At 40.7% G+C, this 27163-nt stretch overlaps 2 protein-coding genes across 5 annotated transcripts in view; one reads left to right on the top strand and one right to left on the bottom strand.

Moving 5' to 3' along the window:
* The window catches only part of LOC139459785 (centrosome-associated protein 350-like), a 127227-nt gene extending 116064 nt beyond the window's left edge, over nt 1–11163 (bottom strand). The window contains exons 1-2 of the mRNA XM_071241452.1: nt 11038–11163; nt 7233–7346 (exon numbers count right to left, since the gene is read on the bottom strand). Of these exons, the coding sequence (XP_071097553.1) occupies nt 7233–7305 (73 nt within the window). The 5' untranslated portion in view covers nt 7306–7346; nt 11038–11163. The remainder of the gene's footprint in view (nt 1–7232; nt 7347–11037) is intronic.
* A 3436-nt stretch (nt 11164–14599) lies between these two features.
* LOC139459091 (uncharacterized) overlaps nt 14600–27163 on the top strand; it is a 28554-nt gene continuing 15990 nt past the window's right edge. For 2 of the 4 annotated variants that reach the window (XM_071240533.1, XM_071240536.1), the window contains exons 1-4: nt 14600–14768; nt 21947–22123; nt 23170–24249; nt 25772–25919. In XM_071240533.1, coding sequence (XP_071096634.1) covers nt 21995–22123; nt 23170–24249; nt 25772–25919 — 1357 coding nt within the window. In that variant the 5' untranslated portion in view covers nt 14600–14768; nt 21947–21994. Of the gene's footprint in view, nt 14769–15268; nt 15307–15402; nt 15488–21946; nt 22124–23169; nt 24250–25771; nt 25920–27163 lie in introns of those variants that run through there. The other 2 variants (XM_071240534.1, XM_071240535.1) reach the window with 2 other exon arrangements.

A 27163-nucleotide genomic window follows, 5' to 3' on the forward strand; every position in this document is an offset into this window, starting at 1 on the left:
AACCCATAGTCATAAAATTATGGAATGCTATAAGTGTTTGGTTCGTTGGTGATTGCCCACACCCATTTAGTGACGTGAATACCGCCCTCCTTGCGGGGCTCACTACACCCATACAAACATAGCTGAATGTCCACTTGAGATGTTAGAGGCTACACACATAGCAGAGTACAACTGTAGTGGGACTGGGAGGTACATTCGGAGCTTGTTGCATTGACTAAATTGAGTATTGGGTGTAACAATACTTAGTTGTTGAAATCAAACTTGGTCTACATTAGGTGTCTGATAAATCATAACCTTACTTTCAGGTAACCTTGCTGTGAATAGGGTTGTCATGATTCTGCCATTGACAACCATTGTCCGATCTAACATTTTATTCTGAAGGCCAAACTACCCTTCAGTCAGACATGTATACATCCAGAATCACTCAAATCCCATTAATGACATGATGCATTGAAAATCCAATTATTTCATTCATCCCAATCTATATTTCATCAAAATTAGTGTCTGCCATCCTCAATGAGCTGTGCAACTATGTCATTCATTATTTCTAGTGTACATACTGACTGAAGACTAAATCCCTGCCGTGTGGAGGATTGCAGTGCAAAATCAGCTCCACTGGAAGCACCCATAAAATCTCCATTAAATTCATCAAATATAATGCGAGAAAGGGGTTTTACCATAAGCTTAGGCCAGATTCTCCAAGTCACCAGAACCACTTCCACTACGTGCTAGGGCTTGCTAATGATACAGATCAGAGATCTATAAACGCTAACTAAATATCGATTCAATTATCGATAAATATCAGAGAAGTATCTTTGAGTAAATACGCAAACAAAATGTGTAAACATATTTCACTCCACTTTTTGCAGGGATTACAGTTAATCAGTAACAGTTACTTTCCATCTTCCGCAATGAACACTTTTGAATGAACACAATAGTTTATCTTAGGTATTATCTGTGACACCAGGATTAGAAACTAACAGTTTTTGTCCACTAGTCCTCATGGTCCTTATAATGATAACATAGAGCAAAACCCCTAAAATGGGCCTATTTCTACTAGTTCTTACGATACCTTTACTATTGGGCAGTTTGGTAAGGACCTCAGGACTAATGCCAATTTCCTACCCTGGGGTCACACAATTTTCATTTCAACAATCGTGAATATTTCTTCCTATCAATGATAATTCCGATTATCAATCTTTTCTGCCAGCCCTACAATGTGCTGACTTAATGTTAACTAAATGCTGGTACAGTCAAGTCCATTATTCCGTCACAGTGTTCTGCCAGGGCAAGGAATACTTAGACTGCATGGCCATACTACCCTTCCACATTAGGCAACTTCATGAAATTCGGGGCACCTTCTATAAATGGTCAATAGATATTAGGACTGGCTAAATAAATTGATAATCAGAATTAATCGACGGGAAGAAATATTAACAATCATTTATATACAAACTGTGTCGTCGATAATATCTTACATGAACACTTTTGATGTAATAAAGTTTAAGTTTACCGAACAGACTTGTTATTATCAATCATGTCAATTGCCAGACACAAAACAACTGTTTTCGTCATAAGTTCAATGTCCACAGAGTAATCCATACATAAATGTGTCACCACTCACCAGCGGCATGAAGTGTGTTCATTTCTTTCTGACCTTTTTTTTGCATATTTGCTCAAAGTTACTTTTCTGATATTTATTGATAATTGATCGATATTTAGGTAACGATTATCGATCTCAATAATCTGTACTGAAAGCACTATCAGGAAATGTGACAATTCTGGCTAAAATATGCTTGATTGTGGGTTTGAATTCCATTTGCTGTTGTTTCACTTGAATGACATGGCCAACATTTGGACTAAGTGTTGATGAATGCTTTGATGTACCCCAGAAACAACTTGAATGATAAAGACAGTGCCTTGTTGTGACCCCCACCCTGAAATGGAATCACATGCAACGTGATCGTCTATCACTTCCCAAAGCTTAAACATACATCTCATAAATTATGACTGGTTGAATGAGAAATATTCAGCCCAAGCATTACATTGTACTGTAACCAGCATTAGAAATTGGCACTTGTCCTATAGTCCTTGCTAAACTTGCCAATAGTTAAGGTATCATAAGGACTAGTAGAAATTTGCCCTTTTTAAGGGTTTTGCTATGTTATCGTCATAAGGATTAGCATGAATAGTGGATGAAAGCTGTTAGTTTCTACCGCTGGTAACCTTGTGTCTGATTGCTTTAGATTGACATGGTAAAGAGAACCATATTATAAGTTTATACTTGCATCATACTACCATACAACACTTGCAATTATTCAAATTGACATTAACATGCTGAAAAACAATGAAGTGCAACATGTTTCAGAGAAAGGTATTGACACAGTATCACATAAACCAGAATGAGTCAGCACCCTGGGTGGGATTCAGCCTTCTGTCTATTTGTTTGTTTGTTTGTTGTTTAACGCCGCACTCTGCAATATTCCAGCTACATGACGGCGGTCTGTAAAATAATCAAGTCTGGGACAGACAATCCAGTGATTGACATCATGAGCATCCATCCACGCAATTGGGATCAATAACATGTATCAACCAAGTCAGCGAGTCTGACCACCCGATCCCGTTAGTCGCCTTTTACGACAAGCATAGTCACCTTTTACGGCAAGCATGGGTTGCTGAAGACCTATTCTACCCCGTTATCTTCACGGGTCTTCAGCATACTGATTCTAGGGAGTCCTTGGTGAAGTAATTGCAGAATATCAATGATCTGAAGTATTGGTATGTCCTTGAACAAGGTACAAGTAAGATGAACAGATAACCATGATGACTACGGCTGGGACAATACATCAACTGGGCAATCCGTCTATTTAGAATTTTATGGTGTTGTCAGCAGCATTAAACAATACCTCAAAACTCTAACTTTAGTTCATGTTCCAACAGATTGTCGCTGTGTGGTAAAAACTATTTGTAGTTCCAAGTCCGGTTCAAAGCATATTAATTTTTCATTGGTTTCTACAGAAGTAAAAACTAGAGGGCAGGAAAATTGGGAATTACAATTTGAAAATTTAAATTAGAACAATATTTGTTACAAAATATTCAGTACAACTCAGGATGTCAAACTGTGATGGTTTCAATACAAAATTACCCACAGAATTCTCACCACTAATACTTTTCTGTATTTACTCAATTATGCTCAGAATGATTTGTGCTCCTTCTGTCACAATGAAAAGGAAACAATTACTCACTTGTGCTGGGAATGTGGTGTAATAAAACGATATTGGGATGAAGTGTCGGTGTGAGTGAGTGAGTGAGTGAGTATGGTTTTACGCCGCTTTTAGCAATATTCCAGCAATATCACGGCGGGGACACCAGAAATGGAAGTGTCGGTGTGGATAGACCAGTGCTTTCATGGTTATTATATGACATTTTGTGCAGAATTGATACTTTTTGGAGTTAAAGAGAACATAAAAACAGATAAAGTGTTCGATTTACTTTTACTAATTGCAAAATTCTATATTTATAGATGCAAATTCCAAAATACAAAACCTTATATTCATGTTTATAAAAAGGAAGCTTTTTCATGATACAACATTGAAAAAGATATTGCTTTCAAGACGGGTAATCAATAGAAATTCTTTGGTGCTTGGATCCTGTATCAACTTTTCGAAAAATGAAGAGCAGCTTTCATTTTAATTTTAGTTTTGTACTTAAGACTTTCATGTTTGAGCCCATGTACTTTCATATACTGCAATTAGTAAAATAAACTTTAATAGTTTATGCATACGAGATATATGCAGTATGTTTGTATTACTAGAGTGAATGTGTGAGTGAGAAGTATGTTATTTTCTGTAAGAAAACTAAGATGTACTGATAAGTTGTGTTATATGTCATGGGCTTTCTTCTAATCTGGGCGGAAGCACATTTTATGTAACAGGTACTTCTTTTAAATACAATAAAAGAATAAAAACCACAAAAAATCCAGGGCAAACCGATACATATCATGATACCTTTCTCACGACCTGATACATATCACGGTACTTGCATGTGCTCTTATCTGTGGTGGGTAAGCCATCTTTGTCATAGACAGGATGGCCAAATACCTGACACACTAACGATTGGCCACCTTTACAGTTGGCAGTGTCAAGTAGGGATGAAAATATTTACGTTTTCACTGCTAATTTTCACAAGTAAATAGTGTTTGGTGTAACATATATTAAAGAATACATTTATGGTAAGAATCGATAATTTCTGCACCAAGAAGTATAAAATCGCGATGCATAAGTGTATCGTACCACTACTAATTATGATAATGTTAAGCGATTTAGGAAAAATTTAAAACAGCTAGATTACATTCATGCAGTTTTGACATCACATGATAATCAAGAGCCAAATATGTTGATACACATTGTATCCAGTGTGTCTTACAACCAGTCCTGAAGCCATTCCACTGACATTTCATTAGAGTTATCCCCCTTTAGAACACCGAAAAAGTTAGCCGTCACTTAGAATCCATTTGATTCATGTCACTTGTTGAATATGGGATAAGTATGCACAAAAAAACCCGCACTTATATCACTACTTATATTCACAAACTTCAAGAAACACAAACACCATTGTAATAAAGTGAGCTATTAATCACAAGTGAGATGTCAAATATAATCTAGGTAAACAATCTGGAAATAAACATTGCCATTGACACTGCCAGCCACAGTAAGTCATCATATATTATCACATATCCTTATCAATCTCTCTTTCTGTTTCAACTGTCATACGCACTGACGATCTGTCGCATCGACAGTTTCTGTCATCCCGATGTACATAAATCATTACATGCATCTGGTGGGCAAATAAGCACAACAGTGGTCATACAGGGAGTGATTTGGTTTCGAAAAGCCTTGACCTTGTCAAGCACTATATGAAAGTATGGTGGCCACGGACAATGCTGCATAGATACCCTGTTCCACACACTTCATGTTCGAAGTGATCTCTGATATTCTATCCTATAATTATTGTCGCCTCGGTTGTCCCGATCACAGAAGAAAGGGAGATACAAGGGTACAAGAAGATAACACTGCTATAATACCCCAGTGAATGTGGTCAGTGGGGGTGGCCATATTGGGGACATCTCAAAACACAGAAATCATTCCTCAATCATGTGAAAATGGCATTAATATCTTTCTCAAACATACTCTGAGGTGCACTGTTCTTGAATATATTATTTATTAAAATTACTTAAGAGATATGTTCAATGACAGTATTGAACTTGACTTGTCAATGAATTATTACACTTATGAACCATTTTATCAATATCTGTTCCCATCAACATGATCAACCACATACTGTAGCCTTGGAACTCATGACACACACCCTCAAGAATTTTTCTATTGAAGACACTGCACAGAATGGGATCAAGCTCAATGTACACATCAAAGGGCTCTGTCAGACTGACTACACAAAGAGAAGAATATATTTAGGAGACTCAATGGTTCACAATGGGTAGAGTCCGTCGTCTGTGTGAGTTTATCTATGAGGTTATCATCTTCAAGGAAAACCATGAAGAAGGAGTCGCCATTACCATGATGACATTAGGAAGCATGGTGACAGTGTGGGAACTGTATTGGGAACTTTGTCAGTGGCCATTACTGGTGGCAGCATGGCGACCATGTCAGGGCAATAATGGTGGCAACATGGTGACCATGTCAGCGGCCATTACTGGAGGCAGCATGGTGACCATGTCAGCGGCCATTACTGGTGGCAGAATGGTGACCATGTCAGCGGCCATTACTGGTGGCAGCATGGTGACCATGTCAGCAGCCATTACTAGTGGCAGCATGCCTACAATGTCAGGGCAATAATGGTGGTAACATGGGGACCATGTCAGCGGCCATTACTGGTGGCAGCATGGTGACCATGTCAGCGGCCATTACTGGTGGCAGCATGGTGACCATGTCAGCGGCCATTACGGGTGGCAGCATGGTGACCATGTCAGCAGCCATTACGGGTGGCAGCATGGCGACCATGTCAGCAGCCATTACTGGTGGCAGCATGGTGACCATGTCAGCAGCCATTACTGGTGGCAGCATGGTGACTGTGTCAGCGGCCATTACTGGTGGCAGCATGGTGACCATGTCAGCCGCCATTACGGGTGGCAGCATGGCGACCATGTCAGCAGCCATTACTGGTGGCAGCATGGTGACTGTGTCAGCGGCCATTACTGGTGGCAGCATGGCGACCATGTCAGGGACAATACTGATGGCAGCATGGTGATTGTGTCAGGGGACATAACTGGTGGCAGCATGGTGATTGTGTCAGGGGACATAACTGAGGGCAGCATGGTGATTGTGTCAGGGTACATAACTGAGGGCAGCATGGTGATTCAAGCTCCTCACAGCGATAGTACGTTCCCGGAGCTCTCTATACTATCGCTGCCACCAGTCAAACCTCCCCACTGTGAATAGGTGGCCACAACCATGCTTGGAGTTGAACTCGCAACCGAATGACCGTTATGTTTACAAACAAGTGACGACTGTCGTGACGCCGAATACACTTATCGCTGCTAATTTACTTTCTTCGTTTGTCAATTTGAATTTCTGTTTCATTAAAACTATCGTGTTATTGATATAGTAAGAATGTAAGGGAGAAGTTGGTTGATTTTCCGTTAGTCTGCAATCTCGAACCAATCTGATTATCAAAACAACAAAGTGAATTCATCTGGAAAACATGGTCAGTCGTAAACCTTTTCAAATTGAAATATGATGGCATTCCCAGAGACATAAAAAAAGTATAAACGTTACTACATATGGGGTTGGAGGGCAAATTTCAAGATTCTTGAAATGGCCGCGCCCACACTGGTGGCAGCGATGTTACCGAGAGTGTAACGAAGGTGTCACGCGCTGGAAGGAGCTTGCATGGTGATTGTGTCAGGGGACATAACTGAGGGCAGCATGGTGATTGTGTCAGGGGACATAACTGGTGGCAGCATGGTGATTGTGTCAGGGGACATAACTGAGGGCAGCATGGTGATTGTGTCAGGGGACATAACTGAGGGCAGCATGGTGATTGTGTTAGGGGACATAACTGAGGGCAGCATGGTGATTGTGTCAGGGGACATAACTGAGGGCAGCATGGTGATTGTGTCAGGGGACATAACTGACAAAAAAACTGGCAGGAAAACGTTTACCATTAAATGTAACAAACAAATCATTCTTCGTCATCAAATCAATGTTACTCACCTTTCGGCTGAGCCCCGCCATGCTGTCTGGTTACTATGGGAACTGGATCTGTCACTCTCTTCCCCGGCAACATCTCAGTGACTCCCTCACTCACACTCTGAACCCCATCATTGTCTAGAGTAGAGAAGGAAAGGGATGTTAAACTTAGAGTCACCACATACCTCTTAGCAGGGATAAGGCCTTGTGCTTTTAGCCCCTAAATCTGAAAAAAGGACCACATTTTCAAATACATTGCACTGTATGACATACCTCTGGAATATTGGAATTTTCAAATAAAGGGCCCATGTCAGAAAATTCTTGGAGTGAACCCTCTATTAGGATATGTATAGAATTAGATTCAAATCCTAAGCTAGGCATGCTTGAAGGAGACGTGTAAAGGAATTTTTGTTACAAAAGGAATATCTTATCGGTTACATACAATCTTTTTCTCCAAAAAGATGAGCTGGAAAAATTATCAAAAACGTGTTTGTAGGATATCCAGCATGTCCAGGTACGTTTATTTTGCATGTCTAAACCGGAGGCTAAATCATTTTTTTCATTAATGTCTAAAACAAACGCCTTCTGGTTAAATCCTAGGCATGATCAGTCTCATGTTTGGTCCAACATGTCAAAGTGAGTAACTTTGGGATTTCTGTTATTATATAAATTAGGTATTTATATTGCATGTACCACTGCCATTAACTGAACTAGTATTATTAAGGAAAAGTGTTTGTTCTACCCCCATGTGTCGTGTAATAAAGTATAGTTTTGAACTATTTGAACTATATGCAAAAAGTAATCTTCATCTCAGGATAAATTCCTGTCATGCCTTTGATCTTTTAGAAAGCATCTTAGAGTGTGTGAGTATGGTTTTACGCCGCTTTTAGCAATATTCCAGCAATATCACAGCGGGGGACACCAGAAATGGGCTTCATACATTGTACCCATGTCGGTAAACGAACCCAGATCTTCGGCGTGACGAGCAAACGCTTTAACCACCTGGCTATCCGACCGTCCGAGAGAGCATCTTAGAACAAAACCCTTCTATGAATGCTACTCACTACTTATCTGAATTACATTTCATATACATAAAGTGATTGAGGCAATTAGGAATTGTGGTAATTGATAATTAGCATTTTCACGAGAATATTAGTCATTACCAGTCGCATGACTGATTGTAAATGCTGTATGGTTTGATAAAAATACATCATCTTTGCCAAGTGTCTAGCCTGCATTTTATCACCAAAAATCTGTAAACCTTCCCAACAAGCAAACACAAACAATAATTGATTTATCATAATTGGTTGGATATGTGACACTGCCTTAATATAATGGCGACATTTTCTAACAAATTTCATAACATGTCTCATTGAATTGGGGGAATTTGGTTCAAAATGTTATGATTGAACCGAAATTGTCATGGTTTAAATTTCTGTACCCCATTAACTTACAGTCCTTTACGAGTGAGGGGGTAGAGGATCCATGTTACCTGAAGACTGCCAGGTGAGCCAGTCGACGAAGCCTAAGAAATAATGTTTGCTCAAACCCCATGTATAGTGTAATATAAGACAGCTACACGATAAATCGCAAAGAACAATGAAGCATGGTTTATTTCACAATAACTAACTGTTCTATCATGACATCATTTTTTGAGATTCTAATATGCACTTGCAACTTCATGACGTTGTAAAAGGGCGACATTTTGAGAGGGAAGTGTCTATTAACAGTGATTAAGCATGTTAAGTTGTTCCCCATAGATGTAGCTGGACAAAGCAGATGAACGCAATGGCCCGAACAATCGCCCCCAAAAGTGAGGAGAGATATGACAATGGGTACTGGGAGAAAAGGTGCAGAAAATCAAAATGAAAATTGTGAGAATACCAAACTCAACCCCTTGTATGTAAAATGGATCTGTCCGACATTGCCGAGGTTGGAGTGAATTCAGGGGGTCATCATTATTTAAATATGGGTAAATGTTTTAATAGCTTGTACAATTTATTGACATCCTTAAAAAGGCTGTACAAAATACTGATATATGCACCTCTCATGGTTTATTCTCCCTGCAGTGTTTTATTGTACAATCAACAACTCCCACTAGTCATTAATTTCTTAAATAAAGTATAGTTTTGTCCTGAACTGTCATAGTTCAAGCATGTAAATAATGAGGACTAGACATTATGAACATCAATCCACGCAAATGGAAATAGGATGCAATCAATCAAGTCACTGAGTCTGACCAACCGATCCACCTCACACAACAAGCATAGGTTGCGACGGACCCATATTCTTACCCGGAATCCCCACAGGGAGACAAGCATCGGCTCCTGGGAACCTCTACTCTTATCCAAAACCTTCACAGGGAGACAAGCATAGAGTATTGGGGACCTATATCCTTACCCGGAATCCCCACAGGGAGACAAGCATCGGCTACTGGGAACCTCTATTCTTATTCAAAATCCTCACAGGGTTGGTTGGTTTGTTGTTTAACGTCCTCAGCAATATTCCAGCTATATGAAGACGGTCTGTAAATAATCGAGTCTGGACCAGACAATCCAGTGATTAATATCATGAACATCGGTGATATGCATCAACCAAGTCCACACGATCCCTTTAGTCGCCTCTTACGACAAGCATAGTCGCCTCTTACGGCAAGCATCCTCACAGTGGAGGCAAACATTGAGTATTGGGGACCTATATTCTCACCCGGAATCCCCAGAGGGAGACAAGCACCTGCTGTTGAGGACCTATATTCTTACATGGAATCCCCATTGGGAAACAAGCATAGGTTGCTGGGGACCTAAATTCTTACCCGGAATCCCCATTGGGAGACAAGCATAGGTTGCTGGGGACCCATATTCTTATCCGGAATCCCTATGGGTCCTTCTACTGCATGCAGTTGTAGTGAAACACAAAATTCCCTCAACAGTTTTGTGAGTAATATTGATGATGAACAAATGATTTGATTATTTGATATCAAACAGCAATTTCAGAGATGCACATAGGTACGAGCACCAAGTCAGTAGTATCCCAAGTTAGTTTTGTCTTATGATAAAGGTACACCGATGGCTAGTGAAAGGTTCGCATGTTTAAGGGGTGTTCTTATACATTTTCACTATTTGTGCAAGTAAATATTTTAGGGCACCCCTTACATTCCTAATTTATCACTGCATAGGTAAAAGCATGGTAGGTAAACGAACTATCTCAGACATGTTAGATGATAATCGATCACTGGAACATTATTAACAATAATAACTTGTAAACATGTTTACAATGTATTCACAGAAGTTTGTTACTGTGAGAACATGGTACCACAAATACAACAAAAAACATGGGCTGGGGGACAGCTATAAGTGAACAAATGTAATGTGTAAATTTTCATCAGAACCTCATCTAATAAACTGGTATATATACAGCAACCATACTTGTTTTACATTTACAAATGGTCGTCTTATGTAACAATAATCACAAAATAGTAATAAACGTTGACTTTTTGCAAAAAGCACGCAATTTCCTAATGTTTGACGCAATATCTGGGCACTTATAAACCGCTTCTTCTAAACAGGGCACCTGCTGGTTGCTAACGCAAACAATCTTCGAATGTGTGCGTTTACATATACGTCTTTGCTGTTTCATCATATTTATCAACACAGACCATACCACAATGTATAAATAGCGTCTCAGAGCTACTATTGGAAGCGATCCAAGTCAGCCGACAAGAGTGTAACAGGTCTAAGCAGTTGTCATGTCACAGTGCACTTGTCAATGTCACTTTGTTTTGTTTCGATTGAACCGGTCTATGTTCAGATTTGAAGAAAGGGAAACTTACCCACGGATTTCAATGATGTCAGTTATTTCGGTGTAGTTTTTGCATGTAGTCTTTTAATTGTAACGTGTGAATTTTTGCAAAACTTTATCTTCACTTCCTAACGCGTCAACTCCAAACATGCCTCAACGGCTTCCACCAAATCCGCCGCCATGGAATGCACTTCCGGTAAATTGTTGTCTGGGAGGAGGAAGGGAGATAATCCATTTATTTCACAGTTCTTACTTTATTCAAAGCGGAGAAGGATCACTGCTGTTCGAATCCAGTATATACCCACCATGCTTTCATTACCCAGTATAACGATTTTGGTTTAGCCACCAAAATCCAAACTATTCCTTATGATAAGGATGTAAATGAACGTCAGCTTACAAACTTTCACGTGTTCGATTTTGTTATTTCCTGAAAGGTCATTTATGAAATTCATTGTGATTACGGGTAAGAATAATGTTTTCATTTTTCGTTGTTCGTTGTAAATAATCGAGCCTGGACCAGACAATCCAGTGATTGACAACATGTGCATCGATCCAGGCAAATGGGATACTCAGACATGCATCAACCAAGTCAGCGAGCCTGACCACTCGATCCCGTTAGCCGCCGCTTACGACAAGCATAGTCGCCTCTTACGGCAAAAGAATAATGTAGGTCCCCAGAGGCGACTAAATGGATCTGGTGTTCAGACTCTGAGATTTGGTTCATTGTTCATCATGCGTGGACCGTTGCTCGTGATGTCGATCACTGGATCGTCTTGCCAAGACTCGATTATTTACAAACCACACGTCGCAATGCACACTTCATACAGATGGAATGCCACGTTCAACAAATAAAAATATACCCGTAACGTCATGTACGTTCCAATGCAGACAAAAATCAGTTGGTACCATTTTAATTGGACAGGTTGATACAGACCGACATGTTATGCAGTAGTAGAGACGAATGGCTCACAGTACAATTGGAATGGCAGAATAATTTGTCACGTGAAAATGGTCTTGAAGAAATAAGTAAACTACTGAGGTTTTGCCATACAAGGAACATGTTTTAGATAAGGATAGAGAGTGGATATAGTGAACATTCTTCCAATTTAATACATTGGTCATTGTCTGTTGACGTTCCCACATCAGAACAAGATGGGGGAAATATTTTAATCGTAAATGTGAAAACCTATAGTGCAACTAAACAATACATAAAATTCATCTTCAATAGCACCCGAATAACAACTCATAGATACAAAAACTAACTGTCAAGAATTTTATTAAGCATTTAATTTACGAATATTTAATCACATTAAAGATATGAAAAGAAGTCAAAATTTGCCAAATTTCCTTATAAATTTACGCTTTATATTTATCGTATATCTTTGTGATGAACAAGTGTTTTACAACACTTGTAACTTGTAAGGTGTTTTGTTAAGCCAGTTTGATGCCATTTTGACGTTGTGGTTGTTTCAGCTATAATTTTGATTGACATGTTGACTGTAGATGCTATACACGCTGAAACCCCATGAATGCGGCCACCACCCTTTTCAGGACGGCCTTGTTGAAGTGGGTATATGTTAATAACAGCCATGATGAGTTTGTCCGGAAACTCACTGTATATGGCCACTTGATTTGAAATGGGCTTTCCATAAGAGACACGCAGGCACGTTGATGTGGTTCGTTGATTCAGTACGTTATAGAGAATGTGCGATTTGCTAGCTTTCACTTCTTGTTTCCACGTGAAGGTAATTTTCCTTTTCTATACTTTGGACGTCGTGATATTCATCAGTCAGTAAATCCCCCCCCCCCCCCCCCCCCCCCCAACACACACACACACACTCTCTCTCTCTCTCTCTCTCTCTCTCTTCTCTCTCTCTCTCTCTCTCTCTCTCTCTCTCTCTCTCTCTCTCTCTCTCTCTCTCTCTCTCTCCGTTGAACTATTCTATATACCTTCTATTGTGGAGGTATATTTGGGGCGCTTCAGTCAATCGTCCGCTGCACGTGGTATTATTTAAAACAACGTATACCGACATCAACCATCAACATCATTAACCTTGCATAACAAGCCGCCCCAAAAAGTAATAATAACCTCATCTAATGTAAACCATTTCAGCAACATGTTACAGCATGGTTACACATAGATGTTGACAAATAAGATAAATAAGATGAATAAGACAAGTTTGGAAGCCACCACAAAAGAACCGCCGCCTTCGTGGTGGAGTGGAAAGAGACTCTGCCTTGAGAACGGAAGGTCTGTTGGTTGGTTTAACGCCGCACTCACCAATATTCCAGCTATATGACGGCGGTCTGTAAATAATCGAGTCTGGACCAGACAATCCAGTGATTAATATCACGAGCATCGATCCACGCAATTGGGATCGATGACATGCATCAACCAAGTCAGCGAGCCTGACCACCCGATCCCGTTAGTCGCCTTTTACGGCAAGTGTGGGTTGCTGAAAACCTATTCTACCCCGGAATCTTCACGGGTCGCCTTGAGAACGGAAGGTGGGTGGTTGGATCTCCTGGCCGCGTCATACCCACAACCTTTGTTATTTAGAGTATGACATATAAGCCCATATATCCTTATTGTACCACATTACGGGTAATCCTGAATAAAGCTATTATTATAACTATTTTCCGATTAAATGGTATGTTCCCAAAACTGAACAAATCTAATCCTGTGGCGTAATCGCTCAAGCCTTTGCACTAATGTGACGCCTTTTAATCAGACACGGAATAAAAATGGCACAGTTATCGAACACGCCACATGAAAGAGGAGTTATTTCGTTTGTTACTTTCCCACATGAAATTGCACGAAAAAAGGCGAACTTGTAATTTATTTTCTATGTTTATAGTTACCGTTTCCCTAGTTACCATATGAATAAATTTTACACGGAGAACAGAGAATTTGCTCCTAAACTTAATTTAGTGAGTGAGTGTTATGGTTTTATGCCGCTTTAAGCAATATTCCAGCAATATCACGGCGGGGGACACCAGAAATGGGCATCACACATTGTACCCTTGTCGGGAATCGAACCTGGGTCTTCGGCGTGACGAGCGAACGCTTTAACCACTAGGCTACCCTACCGCCCCGAAACTTAATTTAGAATCATATGGGTTTTATATACATATGTTTAGATAACATGCTTAAAAGTTGTGTCTTGTGTCTCTTGGCACGGTGGAAGATGGTAAGTACTGTTAACCACGTGTGTGTGATGTCATCTGCGTTGTGACCTCTGTCAATGTGTATGTTTTTGTTCAAAAGTCGGGACCTCGAAAATGCGGGGTCGCGACTGCGAAAACGCGAGATGTATTCTGGTACTATTAGAAATAGTACGCATTCACACAAAAATAAGACCATTAAATTGGTATATCAATAGATTTAACTCACTTGAGCTATGAGTCAGGTGATAAAGTGTTTAAAATAGGGTGTGGATGTTGTAACTCGAGACTTCCGCAAAAAGATCTTCATTATATCCCCCGAGCAGAGCTGTTGGATCTATTTATAGGTAAGCACGAGACTCATCACGTGAGGTGCATCCATTACATATTACGAGAAAAGGGGTATTCCCCTTCTTGGTCTCCAACAAACCCGGCTTATCTCGCGAGCAACAGAGACGACGTTGTCGTTGATTAATTGGACAACCTGATCTCTCGTTCATGATAAATCATTACCAGCATCGGGGGGTCACCGTCCTGCGCCGAGATTGACCTAATTATTTCTTGCTGTTGACAGCCGCTCTGTTAGGCAAGCCGACAGTGAGTATGTGCACGCTTATGTAACGATTGCGTAACTCCATCCTGTAACTGTGTATATTTAGGTCTTAACGCCGAGAGGACCTTTTGTGGGTCTTAAGAAATATCTGATGTAAACTTAAGAAAAGTAAACGATGATAATTCGGTCGAATTATTTGATAATGTTTTGATGAATAAATTATGTGAATTGATTGAATATTGATTTTTAGCACATGACGAATGGATCACGACAATATATCGCAGTCATTGTTTTTTGCTTGTTGGTTTTTGTGGTACATTGTCTGTAGAAAAACAAACAAACAAACAAACAAACAAACAAACAACAACAACAGCACCAACAACCAGGAATACTCAGACGAACTTTATGGGTTAATTCCAGAATGAAACGCTCGGTGACTCATCGTTTTAAACTGCTACTTGGGCAACTCCCTCAGCCCATTGACTTTGGTCGCTCGGCAAGAAGTCGTTGATGGTGATAGGGGAAATAGAAAACCTGGTGGACGAAACAGAATACCCGGGAAGTAGGAAAAAGTTTGAAAAAGTAATAGATAGCGGAATTGTTTTTTGGAGGAAAAAGGAAGATAAACATCCTACGTTCGCGGTTTGTTTTACATGCCGGGCTTTAGAAAGAATAGACTTGAAATTTGGATTCATATGATATGACCCAGTTCCAACGTCCATGTGAAGAAACATGCAGCATGCTTTTCCCAACTTTTCATCAGGTATCGGTGCTGTCTTTGACATGTTGAATGAAAATATGTGTTTATCTTTTCCTTTCAGAAACTAGTTTTGTATTTCTTGTAGCAGTGACAGAAAGCCTATACTTGATCTTCCTTGTCTAAAATATTAACGTCACTTATCTCCCTGTTTAAAGAGCTACTTCAACGTAGGATAGCGAAAATATTTATTTCTGGCAATTGTGACCCAGAAGGTTACGTTTCAACAAAAACAATTGAACTGCATGTACTGTCCCTTCAAAGCTCGTTCTACAACCATCTGCGATGAAAAGAAATCTATTCAGATTGTCAGTCCTTTCAGTTGTAGTGAGTGAGTTGTGTTTTACGCTTCTTTGAACAGTATTTCAGTATATCACGCCCAGTCGTCTGAGGCGCCGCGATTCGCTGTGCAGAGTTGCGTCCCTTGGGCACGCCAGAAACCTCTGATTGTGGGTTCGAATCCCGGTTGGCCCCAAATATGTTTCTAGGTTTGTCAGCACCATACCCGTGCTCGTGGGTTTCACCGAAGTGGTAAACATCTGAGACCTGCATCACTTCGGTCTTTCCTTCCACATTAAGCTGACACGCCGCGATATAACTGGAATACTGTTAAAAGCGGCGTTAAACCCAACTCACTCACTCACTCACTCAGTATATCACGGCGTTTCAGCTTGCTGTCGGTGGAAAGCCTGAAGTGATGTGAAACTCTTATCATAGACCTAGGGTCTCCGCATCCACACTCCTTTTGAAACCAAATGTAGTATGTTGAATTCATGAAAATTGACTGAAAGAAGATTTTGATATTTAAGACCCCTCCCTTTAAAAAGTGCAGGATCCGCCCTTTGTGATGCAACTGTTCAAAGCGGGGTTCACCCAAACTGACTCACGCAGTATGCAGTGTGCCGCGTCGAGTGAATGAGTGAGTGAGTATGGTTTTATGCCGCTTTTAGCAATATTCCAGCAATATCACGGCGGGGGACACCAGAAATGGGCTTCACACATTGTAACCATGTCGGACGAGCGAACGCTTTAGCCACTAGGCTACCCGACCGCCCCTTGAGTGAATGAATGTTTACAAATCGTGGCGGTATTACGCACAACTGATCTTTTCTTCACATATATGAAGTCTAACCTTCCTCCTTTACAGATATCAATCAATAAATCAATCTTTATTTCAGAAATACTGAAAGGCCATAGGCCTATAGTACATATCTTTGTGGATAGTGGTGGACATATTGATTTCTACTTATTTAAGTCATTATCATTTCTAAAATTCATTGCATGGAATATATACGCAGTCAAAGGCTTCAGTACATTGATATTTGTAGAAGACATTAATTCATTAAACTTATATATATTTGGAAATTGGTACATTGATGGGTGTAGGTATATAACTCGTAAATTCTGGTAAAATGGACAAATGAGAACAAAATTGGACTCATCCTCTATTAGCTGTAGATTACACATTTTACATAATCTAATTTCCTTTGGAATTTTGAAATATCTTCCCGTTTCAATATTTAATTCATGGGATGAACGTCTGAATCTAGAAAATGCAATTCTATATTTGTACAAGAGCGGTTTCAAAAGATATTCTGCAGTTATAAAATGTGTTTTAAACAAGTACTGACATTTTGACGATAAAGCTAACAAACATACCCCTGTTGTAAGTACGTATCTCACAATTTCACAAAATGTTCAGGACAATCTACATTTTGACTTTGCCAAGCATAACCAAAGCCTAAATCATTAATGATCTTGTTAACTGAAGAAACCCAGTTTTGCTTTCCATTTTTGTCATACAATACCATCATTTCATAACACTTTCTTGGGTTCCTATCATTTGGCATCCGTTATAGCCTTAACCAGTATTTTATGACTTTAATTTGTGCATTTATTTATAATGGAAACCTACCACATTCATCATATACAATTACATTGGGGGTGTTTATCTTTACTCCTTTTGCATGCATATATACTATTCCCAAAAAGAAACGCATAGGTGCTTCTGAATTTAAAATTCCTCTGATCAAAGAATATGTCAACTGAATCGATAAAATATGTTATAAATCTGTTTATAGGAGACTTCTGTGCAAATCTGTATTTAAAAAAACCACCAAATCGCAAAACGTTGTGTTTGATAAGACGTTTTACAAATGTCTGAAAACACATCACCAAAACGAAACCAAACTCATTTTGCAAGTGCAAATTGGGCCATGAGTTGCATGCTGTATCTGTCTATAAAATGCCATGTCGCATTCGAATTGTGAAATCAGTTTTGAAGAGTTTCACGACGGAATCATTATGCCACGTCTAGACGCTGCGACTCGCAATATCGCCTTTGGAAGACTAGGGGCTGGTGAGTCGCAATCTTCAGTTGCAAGACGTCTAAATGTAAGCCAGAGTACGATTTCTCGACTCGCAACACGCTACAACCTTACGGGTACCACAAACGACCGTCCACGCACCGGAAGACCTCGAGTCACCACAGCAGCTCAGGATCGCTACATCCGGGTCCTCCATTTACGTGATCGTACTGTTACAGCTGAGAGCACAGCGGCCAGGGTGCCTGGACTTCAAGGATATCGGGGCAAACAGTACGGAACAGACTGAGAGAAATTGGACTGAGAGCCCGGAGACCCTACTTCGGGAACGAGTTACGACGTCGGCATTGCGTCCAACGTCTCCGCTGGTGCAATAACATGTCGGCCTGGAACTTACGAAACTGGAGGCGCATATGGTTCAGCGATGAATCTAGGTTTCTTCTTCAGAGACGGGATGGACGAAACAGAGTTTACATACGGGTCCATGAACGTTATGCGCCTAACTGTGTACGTCAAGTGGACAGATTCGGTGGAGGAAGTGTCATGATGTGGGCGGCGATATCCTACACCAACCGTACTATTCTTATCCATGTCCAAGGAAACCTGACGGCTGTGCGCTATAGGGACAATTTTCTTCAGCAACACCTTCTCCCAGTCATTGACGTCCGACGGGAGTTGTACCAGCAAGACAACGCCAGGCCACATACAGCACGTGTCACCATGAAGTAGCTGGCAAATAACAGAATTCCTGTGCTCCCCTGGCCATCTCGTTCCCCGGATCTCAACCCCATCTCTTTGAGATGAACTTGATCGGCGTCTAGGTCAGCGTGTACGTCAACCTCAAACTCTCCAGGAGTTAGCTACATTTCTTCAGCAGGAGCGGAGGAGAATTCCTCAACCAGTTATACAGCGTCTGATCCAGTCCATAACGAGGCGGGACCGAACTGTTATTCGTGGTTCTGCCATGTGCACGTCAAATTTCAGCCTCCTGAGTATGTTTGTTGAATAGTTATACACGTTTGAATTAGACCTTTGTCTCTTCAGATTTCTGCCTTATGCGTTTCTTTTTTGGAATAGTATACATGCACCCTTTCAATCAATTCTAGCTGATGTACTCCCCAAACCTCAGCCCCATATAGTAGAATTGGCTGTATTTTTGTGTCCCATAGAGAATATTCTTGCTTGTGTCACAGCCTGTATTGAATGGAAATTCCAGGATAATTTCATAGAAAAATGTACTTCCAAATATGTATAGCTTTTAAGTACGTCCAGATAACTGTCTTTGTTCAACCATTTCTCTCTTTTTGATAACACACCGCCGTTTTTAAATACCATAACTTTGGTCTTTTTTGTGTTAACACTTAACCCAAATAGTTCACAAAATTGCTCCAGCGCATTTATTTGACCTTGGAGTACGGCTACAGTACTCGAAATCATTACATCATCGACAAACAGAAGCAAAAATATTTTAACAATATCTGGATGTAGCTGTATACCACCATTACCATTGCTTTGTATTTCTTCTGCCCGCTCGTTAATAAGTAAAGAGAAAAGGACTTAATACACATCCTTGTCGAACGCCTACATTGCCTTCAAAATCTCCTGAGTACTTACCATTGCTTCTTACACAAGCCGTTACTTGTTCACAGATACTTGATAATAGTTTCAACATCTTGCTGCCTACTCTCCGTAATTTAAGCAAGGCCCAAAGTTTATCACGGTTAACTGAGTCAAATGCTTTAGATAAATCTACATAAAGCGCATAAAGTTTCCGTCCTTTACTTGATAAATAGACCCGTGAAGATTCGGGGTAGAATAGTTCTTCAGCAGCCCATGCTTGCCGTAAAAGGTGACTATGTGACATGCATTGGTTGATGCATGTCATCGATCCCAATTGCATGGATCGATGCTCATGATATTAATCACTGGATTGTCTGGTCCAGACTCGATTATTTACAGACTGCCGTCATATAGCTGGAATATTGATGAGTGTGGCGTTAAACAACATACCAACCAACCAACCAACTTGATAAATGACGTTGAATTAAGGAATGTAACACAAAAATACTAATCTTCTATTAATGACAATCATCTAAGAATATTTTACTCAGTATGCTTAATAATGTGATGCCTATGTAGTTATTGGTATCATTTACATTAACTTGTTTGTGAAGAGGAATGATAATGCCCACTGACCAATCTTTGGGAAAATTGGAGTTTTCAAAAATAACATTAAACAAGACTTCTAAATATGGGATAATTATATCTGATGAATTCTTAAGAAACTCGGGTATTATGTTGTCAATACCAGGAGACTTTTAATTTTTCAATATTTGTATACTTGAAGTGATTTCTTCTCTTGAAATAGGGAAATCTAATATATCAGCTACTTAACTAGTCTTCTCACTGTCTATTTCGATGTCTTCCTGCAAGCCTTTGAGCCTTTGATTTATGCTACTTTCTAGTTTTTCTCGCTGTCTCGCCTTGTATTCCCTTTTTTTACCTCTTCATGTACTATAATACTTATTTCTAGCTTAGTTGTAAATTGATAAGGATACTTCATCTTTAGTTTTCCTAAATATTTTTAAGCACCTACATCTTTCCTTTTTGAGGAATTCACATCTGTAATACTTCGACCAACTTTCCTTCTCATACACATACCAGACTTACACAAAGCTTCAACCAAACATTGCACACTTTCATTAATGTCAGTTAATGTCCCTTCCATTGATCTGTGAAGTAATTCTTGTACAGTATCAGAGTAAAAAACATCATGAAATTGCTCGTTCTTATCATTGTCCCACACAAACTTGAAACAATCACCTGTGATATAAGGTGTGTTACCTAAATGTCTAGGAAATGTGACATCTGCTGATTGTAGACTGACAGTGACAGGTAGATGTGATGATTCAGCTCTTGATGTGATAGTAAAGTCAGTACAGCAATGAAAAGGTTGTGATGAAATGTAACATATTCAATGACTCTAGTCCCATTATGACCTACGTACGTAAAATCACCAACATCCGAGTCAGAGCCACATCTCCCATTCATTATGTGAATGTTAAGTACTGAGCACAAATACAGCAAACATTTGCCGAACTTATTAACAGGAGTGTCACGTGAATATCGCCTGATACGAACATGATCAAGCAAATAGTTCATAAGGTTGTGTTCGTAGCACTGGATGTGTTCAATAATGTCATCTTCAACATAGTCCTTTACAGTTATGTATTTCAACCCGTCTTTACAGATATGTAGTTCAACTCTGTCTTTACAGTTATGTAGTTCAACTCCGTCTTTACAGTTATGTAGTTCAACTCCGTCTTTACAGTTATGTAGTTCAACTCTGTCTTTACAGATATGTAGTTCAACTCTGTCTTTACATACATGTTGTTCAACTCCGCCTTTACAGATATGTAGTTCAACTCCGTCTTTACATATATGTAGTTCAACTCCGTCTTTACAGATATGTAGTTCAACTCCGTCTTTACAGTTATGTAGTTCAACTCTGTCTTTACAGATATGTAGTTCAACCCCGTCTTTACAGTTATGGAGTTTAACCCCGTCTTTACAGTTATGGAGTTCAACTCCGTCTTTACAGTTATGTAGTTCAACTCCGTCTTTACAGATATGTAGTTCAACCCCGTCTTTACAGATATGTAGTTCAACTCTGTCTTTACAGATATGTAGTTCAACTCCGTCTTTACAGATATGTAGTTCAACTCCGTCTTTACAGATATGTAGTTCAACCCCGTCTTTACAGTTATGGAGTTTAACCCCGTCTTTACAGTTATGGAGTTCAACTCCGTCTTTACAGTTATGTAGTTCAACTCCGTCTTTACAGATATGTAGTTCAACCCCGTCTTTACAGATATGTAGTTCAACTCTGTCTTTACAGATATGTAGTTCAACTCCGTCTTTACAGATATGTAGTTCAACTCCGTCTTTACAGATATGTAGTTCAACCCCGTCTTTACAGTTATGGAGTTTAACCCCGTCTTTACAGTTATGGAGTTCAACTCCGTCTTTACAGTTATGTAGTTCAACTCCGTCTTTACAGATATGTAGTTCAACCCCGTCTTTACAGATATGTAGTTCAACTCCGTCTTTACAGATATGTAGTTCAACTCCGTCTTTACAGATATGTAGTGTGGCGGGGTAAACTCCTGGCCATCTTGGCCAGGGAAGGATGCAGAAATCTAACGTGTCACGTGATGAGCAAAGAGACGCAATCCACGATGATCTGTATCTACGCCGACGCCGCCTGGTCGTCATCTACGGTGAAATCTCCTCAGGGAAGACATATTTCGCAAAAGAGGTAACAAATACTGTGCCCAAAGGTAAAGTATTGCACCGTAGCCTTTGTTATCCTCGCTAATCTAGTTTATTGTATGTCCATTCTGTTATTATAAATGTCCACGACCCCAATTAGCTTCCTTTTGGAAGTGACGTCACCACCACTGTCACCATTTCTCGTAAGTGCACATTGTTTCTTTTGCTGATGAGCGTGATCTGATTGGATGGCTATTTTAAGCGCCGCTTATGCGACGAATGAGTTCATGGTATTTTATGTTGACAGAATGAGACACAGTGTGTAATTTAAGGCAGGTGATGCCTAGGTCGGGGGTCTCGGGGCTGCGATCGCTGTGCGGAGAGGCACCCCATTGTTTAACTTTATACCAAGTACAAAATTGGGCCGGGGTGATGTTAGCTCAGCTCCCTCAAAAAGAAGACCAATCGACTATATGTTATAGGGTTTAACGTCGCGTTCAAGATTACTGCACTTATTAAAGCGACGTGCATGCACATGCGTGTGTTTGTGTTTGTGCGTGTGTGCCTGATTGTACTTGTCCAGACTAAAGCCGCAGTTCAAAATGGAGACCCCACCACCCCAACATGGACACAGTATAGACTAGTCCTTGTTTTACCCAATTCGTGCAATGCAACAGGCAAGGCAACAACAAGTACCATCTTTTAACATCATTTGGTACGACGAGGCCGGGGATTGAACCATCCACCTTCAGCTCTCTGGGTAGACGCTTTACCCACAAAGCCACGGCCAACTGCCGAGAAAGAAGTTATAGATTGTACTGAACGCATGTTCGCCAATGCTTCGAACCTCCTTTGAATTCAAGGACATATATTTTATTTCACTGTGACATTTGAATTTATGATTTTTCTTCGAGTAGAACAAAACAATGATTAAAAAAAAATATAACCTTCAGCATTGAGTATAAAATCGAATCATAAACTGAGAATAATGTTCATGTTAAACGTCGTCTATTTATTAGTTCATTTGTATAAAAAGGATTATTTGTTTCAGTGATAGTTGAACACAGTGACATGGATGTCCTCTCATTTCAGGTAATCCGGGTCCTGAGGAGCACCTGTCATGGCCGTGGGAACGAGGCTCTCCGTTACGTCACTATCCATTGTTCTGGAATTACATCATGGAGGCAGCTGTTGATTTCATTGGCTACTGCCTTGGGTTACGAGGCAGGTGACGACCTTTCAGAGAGTGACGTATTGGCAGCAGTTGAAACTCTTTCCAAAGTGACGCCAAGTCTCCGAGTAGTTTTTCTCTTGACGAAGTTCGAAGCGATTGTAGACCGGAAGAACTTGTATCAGAAGACTGTTTCGTTTCTGCAACAAATGATAGAAGACACCGTGGTCGCCAGTGTCATCATGACGTCACGTGTGTGCGTGCGCATGTCACCCATGCTCCGACCGCTAGTCTGTAAACTGTCTCCTCTGAGCGAGTCGAGATGTTGTCAACTTTTGTCACCTGTGTTTCATCGAGATCTCACACGACAGACGGTAGTCGACATTGTCCGGGCATGTGACCACAGACCTGGTTTAATCCTACAGATCTGTTCTGTTGTACAAGCTCATGGGGACCTTCTGAGCCTTGAAGAACTTACTGAACGTTTAAGATGTCCGGAGGATGCTTTGGCGCTTTTCTCCCAGTATCCCGATCCAGTTGACAACCTGGAACATGCCGTCGGTCTCCAGCTCGCTCGACTTCCTCCTCGTCTTAAATCTGACGCTGTGTCCCTGTGTCGACTTGAGGGGTATTTCGGCGCGGCGGAAGCAACGTCGCTGTTGGGCAAATCCAGTGTTAGTGAATATAAGCTCCGTACTGCTGTACCACTGCGGGAAAATGTCATACTTGACTTTAATGTTAGTCTGAATCAGATGAAGGTCGACAGTTTCATTCGTGCATTTGTCAACAAAGATATTCCCCATGTGAATCACCACGACCCACAACGTAAGCCAATAGTTGACTTTCTCGGTGCAATGCTACTGCTCATGCGCCAAGAAGGCTCTGTCAGAACTAATGGTAGAGTGCTAGGTTTTCCTCATGACAACTTCCGGTCACTGGAGACGACCTTGACCCAGGCTGTGAACACCTCTGGAGAGAATACCTACCGCGTGTACCTACAGGTAAGTTTGTTTGTTTGTTGTTTAACGCCGCAAAATTCCAACTTTATGATGACAGCCTGTAAATAATCGACTCTGTCCCGGATTATCCAGTGATTGACATCATGAGAATCAATCAACGCAATTCGGATGCGATGACATGTATCCTAAACCTGACAACCCGATCCGCCCGATACTTGCCTCTTATGAGAGAGTGAGTGAGTGAGTGAGTTGGGTTTAACGCCGCTTTTAACAGTATTCCAGTTATATCGCGGCGTGTCAGCTTAATGTGGGAGGAAAGCCCGAAGCGATGCAGGTCTCAGACGTTTACCACTTCGGTGAACCCCACGAGCACGGGTGTGGTGCTGACAAACCTAGAAACATAATCGGGGCTTCGAACCCACAATCATAGGTTTCTGGCATGCCCAAGGGACGCAACTCTGCACAGCGAATCGCGGCGCCTCAGACGACTGGGCCACCCATGCCCCCTGCCCCTTATGACAAGTATGGGTTTCTGAAGACCGGTTCCCACCCGGTTGATATGAGCTACGTCTGGAGTTATATATTCAGAAAGGGAACTCGAATCAAGATAACGTCGATCTACATCAGGTAGAACATCTAACAAATACTCTGGATATGTTAATTCTGTGTGTGGTCAGACATCGTTTTTAAGATCAATACACTTTACTCGTATGGTTGACAGTCATTGAATGTGTTTGGCATAGCAAACGTGTTAAGCCAACTCGAGCCAATGTGTTGTTATGTACCGCGAGTTGCTATTGTAACGCAACACCCCTCACTAATATTTTCGTCACAGTCGGATCTGGACAAGTGCCAAATGTCTCGCTTTCAGTAGTCACCTAAACTTGAAATACACTCTCATTCGATTTCTTCGTGTTTTCTACCCAAAATTCGTTACGACACATACTCTGTGACATGTAACTGTTTCAAAATGCCTCTCGACAATGATGAGGAAAGTACTTTTCTATACATATTATCTACCACGGTGATGCGGACCGCCTCCGTGGTCTAGTGGTAGAGCGTACGCCTGGAGAGCGGAAGGTCCGGCGTTCGTTCCCCGGCCGCGTCATACCAAAAGAAGTTAAAAGATGGTATTTGTTGTTACCCTGTCTGGCGCTCGGCATCAAGGGGCTAAAACAAGGATTGGTCGGATCAGAGTCAGTATACTGTGTCTGAGTATTCATGTTAAACTGCGGCATGGTATCTCAGTGTGCTAGCACTATAAATCGGCATCAGTCCGGACTAGTACAAGCAGCCACACACACACACACACACACACACACACACACCATGCACGTCGCAAATATAAGTGCAATAATCTTGGACGCAACGTTAAACCCCATTTCACCTCACCTACCACGATGAAGCGCCCGTTAAATCAGCTGTTCCAATCAGAGGTGTGATTTGGAATCAGGATCCAGTATTTTCGAAATTCGTATTAATTTTACATTTGCTTTGTCTGGTTTTGTATTCATAAAAACCGCCTTGCTATGCTTGTATGTGTGGTACTTCCGTGTTGCCCCAGGTTGTGCTGCACGAGGAGGGGACACTCTCAGCGCTTGGCCCAGGTCGGGCCCAGCTCTTCTACTCGGGGATGGCAGAGGCGTCTGGTAGAGTGGGCACCGCCAGGGAGCAGTTACTGCTACGGGGATTTTGGGCCGTTTCACTGAAAGGTTAGCAGGGATATTTTACTACGGAAGACTATGAAAGTAGCTATATGTAATCTGCATATCTTGCGACCGAATTTCGGCCTTGTCTGAGTGACACTATTACAAGGCTGGTGAAGAAATATGGCCATACTGATTTGTACTAAGCGCCTCCAAATAGTTTGAAGAAGCGAATCAGTGAGTTAAGTTTTACGCAGCTTTAAACAGTCTTTCAGTTATATCACCGGTGTCAGCTTGATGTGGGAGGAAAGCCAGTGTGTCTGATTGGTGGGGTGAGGGGGGGGGGGGGGGCGGAAGTTGTTTTCTCAGCAAACTATTTTTTTCTGAAGCCATTTCTAACAAACTATTTTTTTGTAACATACAGCTGAACAAACTATTCATTTCAGATGGTAATTTTGCAATTTCATTATAGAGTAAAATATGCAATCATATTTCAGCAAATGCAGCCTGTGGTGTATTATAACATGAACAGCTATAGAACACCCGTTATAATAGTCTTTTTCATTCCCTGACATAAATACAGTAGTCCTGTTTGTAGCCTGGTGGAGGACGCGGTAATAGCTGTTTCTTTAGTCCCGGCCCGTATCGGTGGTATACTTCCAAGCCATCGTAACTGTACCAACCTTTGCCTGGCACACACACACATCCCACGAAATGACCCCCATTGCCATACACTAAAGCAAATAGTGTATATACTCGTTCATTCATCTGAATAACATTGGGGTATCTGGTGAGAGGACAATTGTCTATCTCTATGTACACTACTGGTGGGGAATCAATGGTGAACAGTCTTGAAGAGAATGTTCGGACAGGCTTTGTCACTAGACACAAATGTCGGAACAGTAGAACTGAAACATACGAGCACTGTAATCAGACAATGTATACAGCAAAAACAGAGCAAGACGTGTCTCTCCAGCAAAGGATGATGGTGTGCATTGACGTGTTCAAATAGATGTTTCATCACAACAGAAACACTTATGACCAGGTCATATCCAAAGATCATATAATATAGTTTTATTTGAAGGATTTTGGTGAAAATTGTTCATACCGATACCTTTTCATTTAATACATATGGTTTATTTGTATTTCAAACCATTCCTCAAACAAACCACAATATAAATATGTTCAACATTTATCAGTGAATAAATGTGTTCATTTACAACATTGTAGCTTGGTTATTTCTTTTTGGAAATTGTTAAATTGGACGCCTGAATATTTGTACATGCATTTAAATAGCAAAATGTGCTGAA

The sequence above is a fragment of the Haliotis cracherodii genome, unplaced genomic scaffold, assembly GCF_022045235.1.
Source record: "Haliotis cracherodii isolate W230 unplaced genomic scaffold, xgHalCrac1.p SCAF_13, whole genome shotgun sequence".
Classification (NCBI taxonomy): Eukaryota; Metazoa; Mollusca; class Gastropoda; order Lepetellida; family Haliotidae; genus Haliotis; species Haliotis cracherodii.